Source organism: Talpa occidentalis, unplaced genomic scaffold (assembly GCF_014898055.3).
Source record: "Talpa occidentalis isolate TD23 unplaced genomic scaffold, MPIMG_talOcc4v2.1 talOcc4.6, whole genome shotgun sequence".
Taxonomy (NCBI): Eukaryota; Metazoa; Chordata; class Mammalia; order Eulipotyphla; family Talpidae; genus Talpa; species Talpa occidentalis.
Window position 1 is genome coordinate 77,784,812 of NW_023604972.1, and position 13,616 is coordinate 77,798,427.

General features: G+C 33.1%; 1 protein-coding gene across 1 annotated transcript in view; it reads left to right on the plus strand.

Moving 5' to 3' along the window:
• LOC119261178 (solute carrier organic anion transporter family member 6A1-like) overlaps window positions 1-13,616 on the plus strand; it is a 232,384-nt gene that overhangs the window by 184,739 nt on the left and 34,029 nt on the right. The window contains exons 4-5 of the mRNA XM_037530398.2: window positions 1,958-2,079; window positions 2,878-2,981. Coding sequence (XP_037386295.2) covers window positions 1,958-2,079; window positions 2,878-2,981 — 226 coding nt within the window. The remainder of the gene's footprint in view (window positions 1-1,957; window positions 2,080-2,877; window positions 2,982-13,616) is intronic.

Genomic DNA, 13,616 nt, shown 5'->3' on the forward strand with positions numbered 1-13,616 from the left:
ATAGATTATAAGGCATAGATCAAGCTTCTTTTCCTTCAAAGGGTGACATAATTGTACTAATGACATTTATTATTCCATGGCTTTTAAAAATTAATTTATTTTTATTGATATTAAACAACTTCTCTGTAATAAATTTCCTGTTTACATAGTTTTTGGTCAATACAATGTTTTAATAAAAATAACTAAAACTTTATCATATAATTTGCTATTTGTTTGTGGAATTCTCCACTCATTATTCTTCATCAAAAGTGAAGCTATTTTTGCAGTTACTCTTGATAGATTTAATAGATAGATTTCAAGTTATACTCAAAACATTTTGATACTTGAATTTATGTGTTAAATTGAGAATAATTTTTATCTTTCCATACACTGTGGTATGTTGCTTTATTTTCTCTGTTCTTTCCTTAATGATCTGCAAGAGTTTTATGAATTTGTGCAATTGAAGATATTTTATTAAATTATTCCTAGTAATTTCACATATTCTGTTACTATTATGTGGAACATCCTTATATTAAAATATTTTCTCTTAAATCATTTCTAGTAGAGGGAAAGTCTACTAATTTCTAAGTTTTTCTTATATTTATAAAGCACACTTAAATTATTTGCTTGTACTTTGTAGGGTTTTTTAAATTATTTTCCTCGAACTTCTAGGTGCTCAATTATCTGCACATATGTAAATATCATGTTATAAAGAGTGTAATGAAAAGAACATATAGCTAGGCTCCAAAACAAATAAAGAAAAAAAATCTGACTATTGTAAGTAATGAAGAAACACATAACCATAGTAATAATCCAGAGAAGAAACTCACTGGACATAGCATATTGATATATATGTGTCTACAGGATATGTCTATAGAAATCAAGGTTACACTCCCATATCATCGGAAATTGAAAATATGTAACAAAATTGAAATAATGAAATAACATCAAAGGAGTTGTACCATTGATGAATAAAACTGGAAATATGCTTCATGTTCTATTAAAGCACAGACCTATAAATCAGCTACTTATCAGGTCTCTGCTGGCAACACACTAACCATGAGAAATTAGCACTCTTTAAAAAAGTGCACTTCCAGGAGATTCCAGGCATTTCCCACAATGGCTAGATGGCCGAGGTATTAAGTGTGAGGAAATGATAGCAATGCTGGCTGTCTAGTAATCAACTTCCACAAATCTCCTACCTAAACAATGCAAACTAACTTCAAAGCTCTAAAAATTCCCCACAAAATCATGGCTTTAGGCATTTTGAAGGCAAAGAAATGCTGATCTGTAAAATAATTGTGAGTAAAAAGAAAACAAATCGCAGCAGATGATCCTTCATGTTGCTACCCAACCCTTTCCACTGAAGGCTTTTTGGCTTGCAAAAGCATGCCAAAAAAAAAAAAAAAAGGAAGTTAGAAGACAGAGCTTAACTAAGGATCCTAAAGCTGGTTAGGAATGATCACTGGAAGGGTAATTCATGATCAATCTGAGAGTTCAAAGAAGAGACTATAAGAAAGCTCTTAATGTATTTGTGATTTAAAGGGTTAGTTATAAGATAACAGATTATGCAATTTAGAGTGCCAAGCTTGTCTTAAAGAACTAGGTGCATGACTTAAAGGGGCAGGGATGATCTTAAAGGAAAAATGAGATTATGAGGAATGGTTTCCCAAGCATATAATTTCTGTTGGAGAAAACAGAATTAAAGGAACAAAGAATTACTCATTGCCATTTAAGTCAAAATGGGAATAAAAGGAAAAGAAAAGGGAAAAAATTAAGGAAACTCTCAGTAAAAAGAGAATACATAATTGAAGTAACAACCACTCATTCTCAGGAAAATAAATAGGAAAAAAATAACAGAATTTACTATTTTTATTTCACTGTCTCTGATTGGCTTTGTTTGTAATAAAATATGCTAATTATTTATAAATATATAAATAAAAATTTGTATTTGTGCTTTTATTTTTCTCTATTAAAGCAGTGGAAACAACAGTAGTACTCAACACTGGCATCAGTCTTGGTGGCTTAACTATATGATTGTCTCAGTTACTTCATGGTCTACATTGATACCATTGTTGTGCTTTCCACCCAGTATACGAGGTGACTATAAAAATGTAATTCATTAAAAGATAGTAGTAGATTTTTTTTGCACCCTTATTCCCATCTTTCATTCTCAGACTAGGAATGAACTACATTTCTTTCTATCATGGAAATAAGTGTCATGTTCTAGTATTATTTGAACAAGTTAAGCCACATTCAGCCAAATATTATTTAATTTTTGTATCAAACTTTCATTAATACATATTTTTGTTGTCATTAGAAAAAAAATTCTTTATATAGACTTCATAAGTTTTCTTTAAAAAGCAAATTTACATATATTTGCCTACCATTATTTAATAAATATATTACCTCATATAATTGCTATAAGATGAAATAATAAACTGTTAAATGCTTTTGGAAACATTGAAAAATTCATATAACATTAGAAATATCAAGTACTATATCTGATTGGCATAAAATATTTTTAATAATATCAAAAAATTAGTCTTTTATATTTTAGGGTTGTACCATCAAATGCTGTAGTTGCACCCATATGTAATTTAATTATATTTAATTTAAATTAAATTAAGAATCCATATACCCAATCATGGGAGCTGGATTCAAGTAGTTAATAGTCACTTATATATGGTGACTACAATATTGGACAGTGCCTGTATGTAAAATTTTTCATTATCATAGAATGTTTATAGTACAGGATTGTTTTAGAAGAATGTGACTTTTACTTAATTAGATTAACTTTATTCAAAAATAACTCACTTGTTTATTAAATAATAAATAATGTTTACATATGAATTTTAGCTATTTAAACATAAGATTTGTTTATTTGTTAACATATAGGTACAGCAAAGATAAAAGCTGCCAAACTGAAAGAGCCTCAGCTTGACATACTTAAAGATCAGGAACTTGGAACTAGATTCAAGGATCTATTTGCTGCTGTTTGGGTGAAGTAAAATATTTTATATGAACAAGTAAATGTAGTTAACATGCACACTGATAGTTGATTTAAGAAAATAGTGATCATGTGTTCAATTTAAATCTTAATGAAACTTTGATGCCTTAATTGACCTATTTATTTTACAAATACAAAATAGGACCCATTTTACCTAAGTGATATTGCCAAGAACTTGGTTAGTGTCAGATATTTGTGCCAATTATTTTCCTTCTACTTTTTATAATTCCACTTTTATATTATTTTGTATTTACTTTTTCCCTGAAGAAATAATAAGACATTTAATTAGATGATTTACTAAGTACATGAGATCTTATTTATTTTGCTTAACTGACTTCAAAGAGATTTCTAGAATTTAAATATGCTCATAAACATCATATTTTATGGAAAAGAATCAATATCAAATGGAGAAGAGTTTTTGTTTTTCTGGGTGGGAAATAATGCCTACAACATAGGTATTAGTGGAACTAAAAAATGCAACTTGTATATATGATTCTATTTTCAATTTGTTTTATCTTCTATTCATGGTCTCATCTTTATGTTGCCTGCAAAATGTATTTTTCACATAGATATTTTTGTGAAGTAATTTTCCATATTACTTGCTAGAGTATTTTGTACTCTTTTAGTGGAAATTTGAAGACACTTCACAGTAGAAACAGCTGAATTTTTCTATTTCATGTTAGAATTTTATACCTATTTTTTCCATATTCTTGCCATTTGCTCTTTCCTGGAGAGATTAGATACATATAGTCTTTGTAGATGCTAATCTCATTACTTCAAATATTCTTCACTTTTTTTCCATTAGAAAAAGAAAACCTCCTTCTGAAGTCTTACATTTCAGGAAAATGAATTTCTCTGTCCTTAATACTTTCATAATATATCTGTTCTAAATATAATATATTCTAATGTAATATATACCATAGTGTATTATAATATATATAATTATAAATATGTAATAACATATCTACTTATTGGGTATGTAGTGCTTTTTATTATATAAATTTATTTCTACTTAAATTGAATAGAATGTCAAAGAAAATCAGAAATTTTGTTTACATGTTCTTATTCAAATATTAAAGTTTACTTTTTATCAAGTCATGAACCCATCTTATTTTTTTTAAATAATAAATTTTATTTTTATATTCCCCATACAATTGCAACCCCCCCATTCTACCCCAATCCCTCCCCTCCCACCCCCCACCCTCCAAAAAATGTCTCTGGTTCATAGTTTTTTGTTGATTTTGATTTTCACTTTCTTATAGTTTTTCATTTTTCTGGTCCCTTATTTAAGTTTTCTAGATTCCTGCTATGAGTGAGACCATCCGGTATTTTTCTTTTTCTTTTTGGCTTATTTCGCTGAGCATGATCCCTTCCAGCGCCATCCATGTTGCTGCAAATTGCATGTGTTTATCTTTTTTGAATGCTGAGTAATATTCCATGGTGTATATGTACCACATCTTCTTGATCTAGTCATCTATTTTTGGGCATTTGGGCTGTTTCCAAAGCTTAGCTATTGTAAATAGTACTGAACCCATCTTATTAATGGATTATACCTCACTGAGATTTTTTTATTTACTTTTAATTTTTATATTTACCAAAATACTTATATGTGTCGATTTTAAAAATACAGAAATAAATTAGTCTAACCTCTCTCATATTAACAAAAATAAGATACAATTATTAAAAATCATTTTTCAGATAATTTAAACATGAGTTCTTTAATAGGAGACTGTAGTGATGGTGCGTGGGTGCATTGGTGAAGGAAATTCTATGGGGACTAAACCTGAAGAGGGGGAAACAAACATTTAAAAATGAACAATGATGTAAAAAATATATTAAAAATTAAAAAACCATGAGTGCTTTAAATTACTTTTTGGTTACTGTCAGAGAGAAATAACAATCCAGTTCTAATATTTCTTGTTCAAAATGGAGTGCTTTAAACATTTTTGTTAGGATCCAAAATAATATAAGCTTGGGTAACAATTTTAGACTTCTAATTAATCCCCATCTCAGTAGCTAACTAGAAGATAGCTTAGTCCTTTTTAAAGTTTATCAGAAGATGGAACTTCCGAAGTGTCAGAGTGAGGACATTTTTTTAAAGATTTATTTATTTATGCATATAAGAACTGGGGTACAGGCCAGAGGTATGGAGGGTGAGAGGATTCACCAGAGACAGAGTGGGGAACAGAACAGGCAAACTGACTGAAGTGCACTGCCTAGGGGAGCAGCAGGCAAGTCAGGGGATGTCTGCTGTGCCATGTGGGTATCTCCATGGCTTGGGATCCAACTCATGCTGCAGTGGCTGTGAAAAGCTTCATAGGTTGCATCTTAACCCCTTGTGCCATCAGGGAGGCCGCAGAGTTAGGACAGTTGAAAAAAAATCAGCTACCAAAAACAGTGGCTGGAATTGGCAAAATTGTCAACAACCATTTCAAAACACTGGAAATTAGGATCATACTTTGAGAATCACTGATCTGGTTTATCAGAGACTTTTCTTAATTATAAAGGGACAACTCCAGAACAGGGTCTGCATATGTAATTGACTTGTGCAATATATTGAGTGCATGATAGGTGCCTGTCCTAGGAAGGAGGAAGTTTAGGAAAGCCATAAATAACCTTGTGATACCCGCTAACACACTGTCAAAAAAGTAACCAAGAACAAAGCATTAATCAAAAGTGAGTAGCCATGATAAAGTCATACTGGAGTTTATATAAACAATAATTTGAGGGTCCCTGCACCATTGTCAGAGGCCAAGGACCCCACAATCCCTCTAGAACTGAGACGAGAAAGGGAGGTCTCTACCATCAAGGTGAACTGTGGGTACCAGGAAAGTGCTGCCCCTACACCATTTTCAGAAGCCAGAGACCTCACCATACCCTCCTGGAACTGAGTAGAGAGTGGGAGGGCTCTCAAACAAAGGTGAGCAGGAAAGCACATGCCTGAGGAAGGCTGCTGGTGACCCTGTGCTCCCTTTTGGAATTGAGTAGAGAATGGGAGGGTTCCACCATCAAGGTGAACTGTGGGTCCCAAGAAAGTGTGGGCCTGCCCATGGGGTTGGGGGAAGCCAGGGACAACACGAGTCCCTTTTGGAACTGAGTAAGTAACAGAGGGAGGGGATCTTCAGGGACAGCGCCCATCAACAAATCCACAGTATCACTACCCTTGTGGAGTCTGGTGTACCAGTGCCAGACTTGATCTGGCCACCAGTTCCTGACACCCCAGAAGTAGCACCCCAAAGAGATGCCCATCAGTACCAGTTGCACAGTGGCCCACCACATAGAACAAATTAGAAAACAAACAATAGGGAGAAGGAAAAAATACTAATAACCAAGCAAGTTCTCAAGGAAAGGATACACCACAAAAAGAAAATCAGCCACCAGAACTCAACAACAATGACAATGGAAGAAATTCTCTGCCTGCCAGACAGAGAATTTAAAATTGCCAAGATTAAAAAAACATAATAATAAAAAGGAAAAGAGTAACATGAGAAATATAATTAATGATGACAAGAATGAAGCTGAGTCCTTAAAGAAGGAAATAAAGGAAACACAGAGATTAAAAAGTTAATGGAGGGGCTAAAGAACTTTGTGAAAACAAGAAAGACAGAATTAATGAAATGGAAGAATGAATGACTACTCTCAAAGATACAAAAAGAAAAAGAACCAAAAAGAAAAGGAAACAGAAGTACAAAGGAAAAAGAATGAAGAAACATTTTGAGAACCATCTGATACGATGAGGAAAGGAAATATAAGAGTTATAGGAATCCCAGTAGTGAAGAGAGAGACAAGAGAATGAGAAACTATTCAAGGAGATAATCAAAGAGAACTTCCAAAGCATGAAGAATGAGATGAAAATAAACATACAGGAAGCTAGAAGAACACCAAATTACTACAATGAAAGGAACACTACAGCAAGACACATACTAGTGAAGCTTCCAAGAGTGCAAGACAAGGAAAAAATAATGAAGTTGATGAGGGGAAAGAAACAGATAACATACAAAGGAAAACCAATCAGGCTGACATCAGACATCTACAAAGAAACACTATGGGCAAGAAGAGAATGGAGTGACATATTCAACAAACTGCAAGTCAACAAATGCCAACCAAAAATAGTTTACCCCACAAAGCTCTCCTTCCTCTATGAAGGAAAAATAAGGACTTCTCAGACAAACAGAATATCCAGAAATTCATTACTACTAAACCCCTACTCCAAAAAATAAATACTACCAGAAGTCCTGAAGCCAAAACCAACAGAAGAATGAATAAGAACAGAATAAGGCAAGGAATAAACTCACAAAAAGACAAACAAAATGGCAAATGCAGATGCCAACATATCAATATTAACCCTAAATGAACTAAACTCATCAATTGAAAGACATAGAGTAGCAGTCTGGATTAAAAAACAAAGTCCAACCTTCTGCTGTTTCCAGGAAACACATTTAACTACAAAATATAAACAAATACTGAAAGTAAAAGGTTGGAAAACAATCCTACAAACAAATGGACCAAAAAAGAAAGCAGCAAAAGCTATACTTTATATCAGATGAAAAAGACTTCACACTAAAAAAGGTAAAAAGAGACATAGATGGACACTACATTATGATCAAGGGGAAAATATATCAGGAAGATATAATGCTCATCAACATATATTCACCAAATGAAGGAGTACCAAAATATATTATGTCAATTATTATCAGCTTTGAAAACAGACATTAGAGAAAATACATATATAGAAGGAGACTTCAATTCTCCACTCTCACCAATGGACAGATCAATGAGACAAAAAATAAAGGACTCTAGAGCTCTAAATAAAGACCTAGACCTCATGGATTCAACAGACATCTATAGAACACTGCACCCCAAAAAATCTTAGTACATATTTTTCTCAAATATGCATGGATCATTCTCCAGAATCGATCACACACTGGGCCACAAGATAGACATCAACAGATACATTAAGATCAAAATCATTCCAACTATTTTCTCTGATCATAAAGGCATCAAACTATAAATAAACCATAAAAAGAAAGCAAGGAACCCTCCCACTTCATGGAGATTGAAACCCACACAACTGGAAGACAATTGGATTAAAGAGAAAATCAAAGAAGAAATTAAAAAATACCTTGAGTTGAATAACAATGACAACACAACTTTCCAGAATATATAGGACATGGCAAAATCAGTAATAAGAGGAAATAATATAACAATATAGGCTCACATCAAGAAACAAGAAAGAACACATAGAAACAACCTAATGTCCTATCTCAAAGAGCTAGAAAAAGAATAACAACAACAAAAACCTGGTAGAAGAAAGGAAATAATAAAAATCATAGCAGAAATAAATAAAATAGAAGTTAAAAACAACCCAAAAGAGCAACGAAATCAAAAATTGGTTCTTAAAAATATAAACAAAATAGACAAACCTATAGCCAGACTCACAAAGAAAAAATGGGAGAAAACACAAATAAATAGGATCATAAAGAGGAGAAGTTACAACAGACTCAGTAGAAATTAAAAGAATAATCAGTGATTACTATGAAACATCTATATGCAAACAAGTTCAGCAATCTAGAAGAGATGGACAAATTCCTAGAATAATATAATCATCCAAAGCTACATAAAGAAGAAATAGAACACCTAAACAGACCAATTATAAGCAGTGAAATTGAAACAGCAATCAAAACACTCCCCAAAAACAAAAGCCCAGGACCAGACTGCTTCACAAATGAATTCTACCAAACGTTCAGTAATGAACTAGTGTCTATCCTACACAAAATCTTTCAAAAAATTGAGAAAGAAGGAATACTGCCAAATGTGTTCTGTGAAGCCAATATTACACTAATATCAAAGCCAAACAAAGACAACACACATACACACAAAAAAACTACAGGCCAATCACCCTAATGAACACTGCTGCAAAAATGTTCAATAAAATCCTAGCCAAAAGAATCCAACAATGCAACCAAAGGGTAATATACCATGACCAAGTGGGATTTATTACAGAGGCACAAGGATGTTTCAACATCCAAAAATCAATTAATGTAATCCAATGTATCAACAAAAAGAAAAATAAAAACCATATGTTCATATCAATAGATGATGAGAAAGCATTTGACAAAGTTCAACAACCATTTATGATGAAGGTCCTTGAAATTCTTGGGATAGAAGGAACATACCTTTACATGATAAAAGCCATATATGACAAACCCACAGTCAATACTATTCTCAATGGTGAAAAGCTGAAAGCCTTTCTGATACGATCAAGAACAAGACAAGGATGTCCACTCTTACCACTCTTTTTCAATCTAATACTGGAAGACGCACACAGAGCAATAAATCTAAATGCAATAAATCTAAATAAGGAGAAATCAAGAAAACCATCTCTCTTATAACTGAAACAAAAATAAATAAATACTTGGGAATAAACCTAACAAAAATTGGTGAAGGACCTATACCAAGAAAATTATAAAACATTGCTACAAAAATAGAAGAAGACACAAGGAAATGGAAAGACATCCTCTGCTCATGGATTGGATGAATTAACATTATCAAAATGGCCATCACCAAAAGCAACTTACAGATTCAATGCTATTCCAATCAAAATCTTAACATTCTTCAAAGAAACAGAATATTATTGATGAAATTCATATGGAGCCACAAAAAATCTCGAATAGCCAAAGGTCTCCTGACTAAAACAAAGGAGAACAGAGGTATAACACGCCTGGACATCAAACTATACTACAAAGCCATAATAAATAAAACAGTATGGTACTGGAACAAAACCAGATACACAGAACAATGGCACTGCATAGAAAGCCCAGAAACATACCACATATATATGGACAGCTAATCTTTGACAAAGGACAAAGAATATGCAATGGAACACGGACAGTTTGTTCAATAAATGGTGCTGGGAAAACTGGACCACCCAATCAAAAGAATGAAACTAGACCATTACCTCACACCATGCAAAAAATCAACTCAAAATGAATAAAAGATTAGGACATAAGACCTGAAACCATAAAATAATATAGAAGAAAATACAAGCAAAACACTACATGACATACATCTCAGTAACATCTTTAAAGACTCATCCTCCAAAGCAAAAAAAGTGAAGGAAAAGATAAACAGCTGGGTGTGTGGAGATTCCTCAACCTACTAAAGTAGAGTTTCCATATTATCCAGCCATTCCACTCCTAGGTATTTACCCAAAGGACACAGAAACATTAATTCCAAAGAGCACCTGCACCCCTATGTTTATAGCAGCACAATTTACAATAGCTAAGCTTTGGAAACAACCCAAATGCCCAAAGAGTAGATGACTGGATCAAGAAGATGTGGTGCATATACACAATGGAATATTACTCAGCAATCAAAACACATGCAATTTGCAGCAACATGGATGGAGCTGGAAGGGATCATGCTCAGTGAAATAAGCCGGAAAGAAAAAGAAAAATACTGGATGGTCTCACTCATAACAGGAATCTAGAAAACCTAAAAAAGGGACCAGGAAAAAGAATAACTATAAGAAAGAAAAAAATCAAAATCAACAAAGAACTATGAACCAGATACACACTTTGGCGGGGAAGGAGGGATTGGGGTCAAAATCAGAGGGTTGCAATTATATGGGGAATATAAAAATTAAAAAAATATAAAATATATTAAAAAAAGATAAACAGCTGGGATTACTTCATGCTAAAAAGCTTCTGTACAGCAAAGGAGACTTTAACCAAAACAAAGAGATACCCTACTAATTGAGAGAAAATTTTTGCACACCACACAAATATGGGACTGATCACAAAGATAAGAACTCACACAACTCATCAAAAACAAAGTAAATAATACAGTCAAAAATGGGCAGAATAGCTTAAAACACACTTCTCCAAAGAGAAAATGCAAATGTTCAACAGGTATATGAAAAAAAAGTTCAACATCCCTCATAATCAGGGAAATGCCAATCAAAACCATAATAAGATATCACCTTACACCAGTGAGAATGGCACAAACTTAAAAAAATAACTAGCAACAACAAATGTTGGTGAGGATGTGGCATATATTTTAAAAAAAAACTAGCAACAACAATTGTTGGTGACAATGTGGTGAAAAAGGAACTCTCCTACACTGCTGGTGGGAAAGCAAACTGGTTCAACCACTATGGGAAGCTGTGTGGAGGTTCCTCAGACTATTAAAAATGGAGCTACCATATAACTGAGCAATTCCACTCCTAGGGATATACCCAAAGGACACAAAAACACTAATTTAAAAGGATACCTGCACCCCCATGTTTATTGCAGTACTATTTATAATAGGTAGGAGAAGGAAATGATGCAAATGCCCAAAAATAGATGACGGATCAAGAAGATGTGGTATATATATACACAATGGAATACTATTCAACAATCAAAAAAGGCAAACTAATGGTATTCACAGCAACATGGATGAAACTAGAGGGGATTATGCTCAGTACAATAAGTCAGAAGGAAGAAGGAAAATATCAGATGGTTTCACTTATAAGAGGAATATAATGAAACAAAATAAGGGATCGGAGGGCAAATAGCAACAATAAAAAACAAAACAAAAATACACTGGCAATTATAAATCAGAGAAATTCTACAGAAGAGGGGAAGGGAGAGGGATCAAAACAAGGGTGGGAAGAGCACAGGGGACTGTGGCGATGGTTCATGGGTGAATTGGTGGTGGAAATTCTATGGGGACTACACCTGAAAAAAGAAAGCAAACATTGTACAAAAATGAACAATGATGTAAAATATATATAAGTAAAGTATAAAAAAAGGGACAGCTGTCAAAAAAAAACCCACAATAATTTGAGAAAGTGTTATTTTTTTGTCAAGTAAGAATTAGTATGTAAATTAAATTGATATTTAATTCAACTTGTTATTCTTTTAAAAGGTTAAGCTACATTTTCATTAAACCTTATAGAACTATACTTATTGAATTTCTGAATGAGAATAGTTAAAAATTGATGCTCACTATTTAAAAGTGTCCTTAAATAGTTTGGAACAAATAACCATTTTATGTGTCTTAGTTTCTATTCTATAAAATGATGGTGATAATAGAAGTATTTTAAAGATGTATTTAGAATTTAATGTGTTTTTAAAGATCCTAGAACGGTGCCTGACACATAGTAATACAATACAAATGATTGTTATTTTAGTTTTTCTTATTTATCATTTTTATTGTGTAGTGACTTGTGCTAGGTATTGAAGACACTACAGTAACTGCTGTCCAGATTTTTAATGGAGATTTTATTCTTGTGTGAGTCTCACTTAAAAACAATTAACAACTGAGTAGAGAAATTTCTTCATTAAACCTACGTTAGATAAGGGGGGAAAATGATTTCCACTGAACAAGGTATATTTATATAGAGAAGCTTAAAACATAAGGAGTTATACATGTGAAGAATCCTGATTAAGAAAACCATACCACTACAGAGCCTGAAAATCCACCACTATAGAATTATTTGTTTGATGGTAAATATTGACTTACTTAGATTCCAATTAAAAAAAGGTTTTTTTTCTATAAAGACCAGGAAAGGGTAAGTTGATAATAAAGGCAGCATCAAGAAAAAAAAAGAAATTGAAACATCAGTGTAAAGACTTGTACCTGAATGTTTATAGAAACTTTATTCATAACTATTCCGATCTTAAAATAACACAAATGTTTATCAACTGGTGAATGAAGAAATGAATTTTGATATATGCTTTTTAAGATGAACAAAATATTAATACTTGCCACAACACTAATGGCTGAAAAGTTTTATGCTTAAGTGAAAGAGGTAAAACACAAAGTGTATACACTGTACCATTCCATATATATAACAATAGGAAAAACCCTATCATCAGATCAGTGGTTACTTGAGATTGGGGGTGAAAAGAGGGGATTGAGTGCAAAGGGAACAAAAAGAACTGCTTGGGATTAAGAAAATGTTCTATATCATAATTCTGTTGGCAGTGGATATAAAAGTATATACTCATCAAAACTCTGAGATTAAATTTCATCATATACCTGAAATTAATTTTACTTTATGTAAATTATTGCTCAATTAACCTAACCTTTAGGGGAAAAAAAGGGAGAAAAAGTTCCAAGCTCAAAGGACACATGTGGAAAGAACTTGAGGCAACAAGACTTTGGGAATGTTCACTTCAGAGAAAACCTGAGTGTTTGGAACATAATTGTTGGTGAGGAGAATGGTAGAATCATAGGTTGAAGGACCTCCCTGGTGGCACAGCAGGTTTAGCTCAGTGCTGTGAAGCTGTCCACAGCCTCTGCAGCACCGGTTCAATTCCTGGCTGGCCAAGGAGATACCCCCATGGTGCGGCAGACCTTGCCTGTCTCGCCTGATGCTCCCTTCAGCAGTGCTTTCAGTCTATCTGCCTGTTCTGCTCCCTGCCTGTCTCTGGTGAATTCTCTCACCCTCCTGTGCCTCTAGACTGTGACCCAATTCTTGAATAAAAATAAATAAATCTTTAAAAAAAAGAATCATAAGATGGAGAGGGAGGCAAATGCTAGCTCATACTTGTGGGATATGGTAAAAACTTTTGACTTCACTCTAAATGCAATAGAAAGTCCTTATTGTATTTTAATTAAGGAAATAACATAAATGATA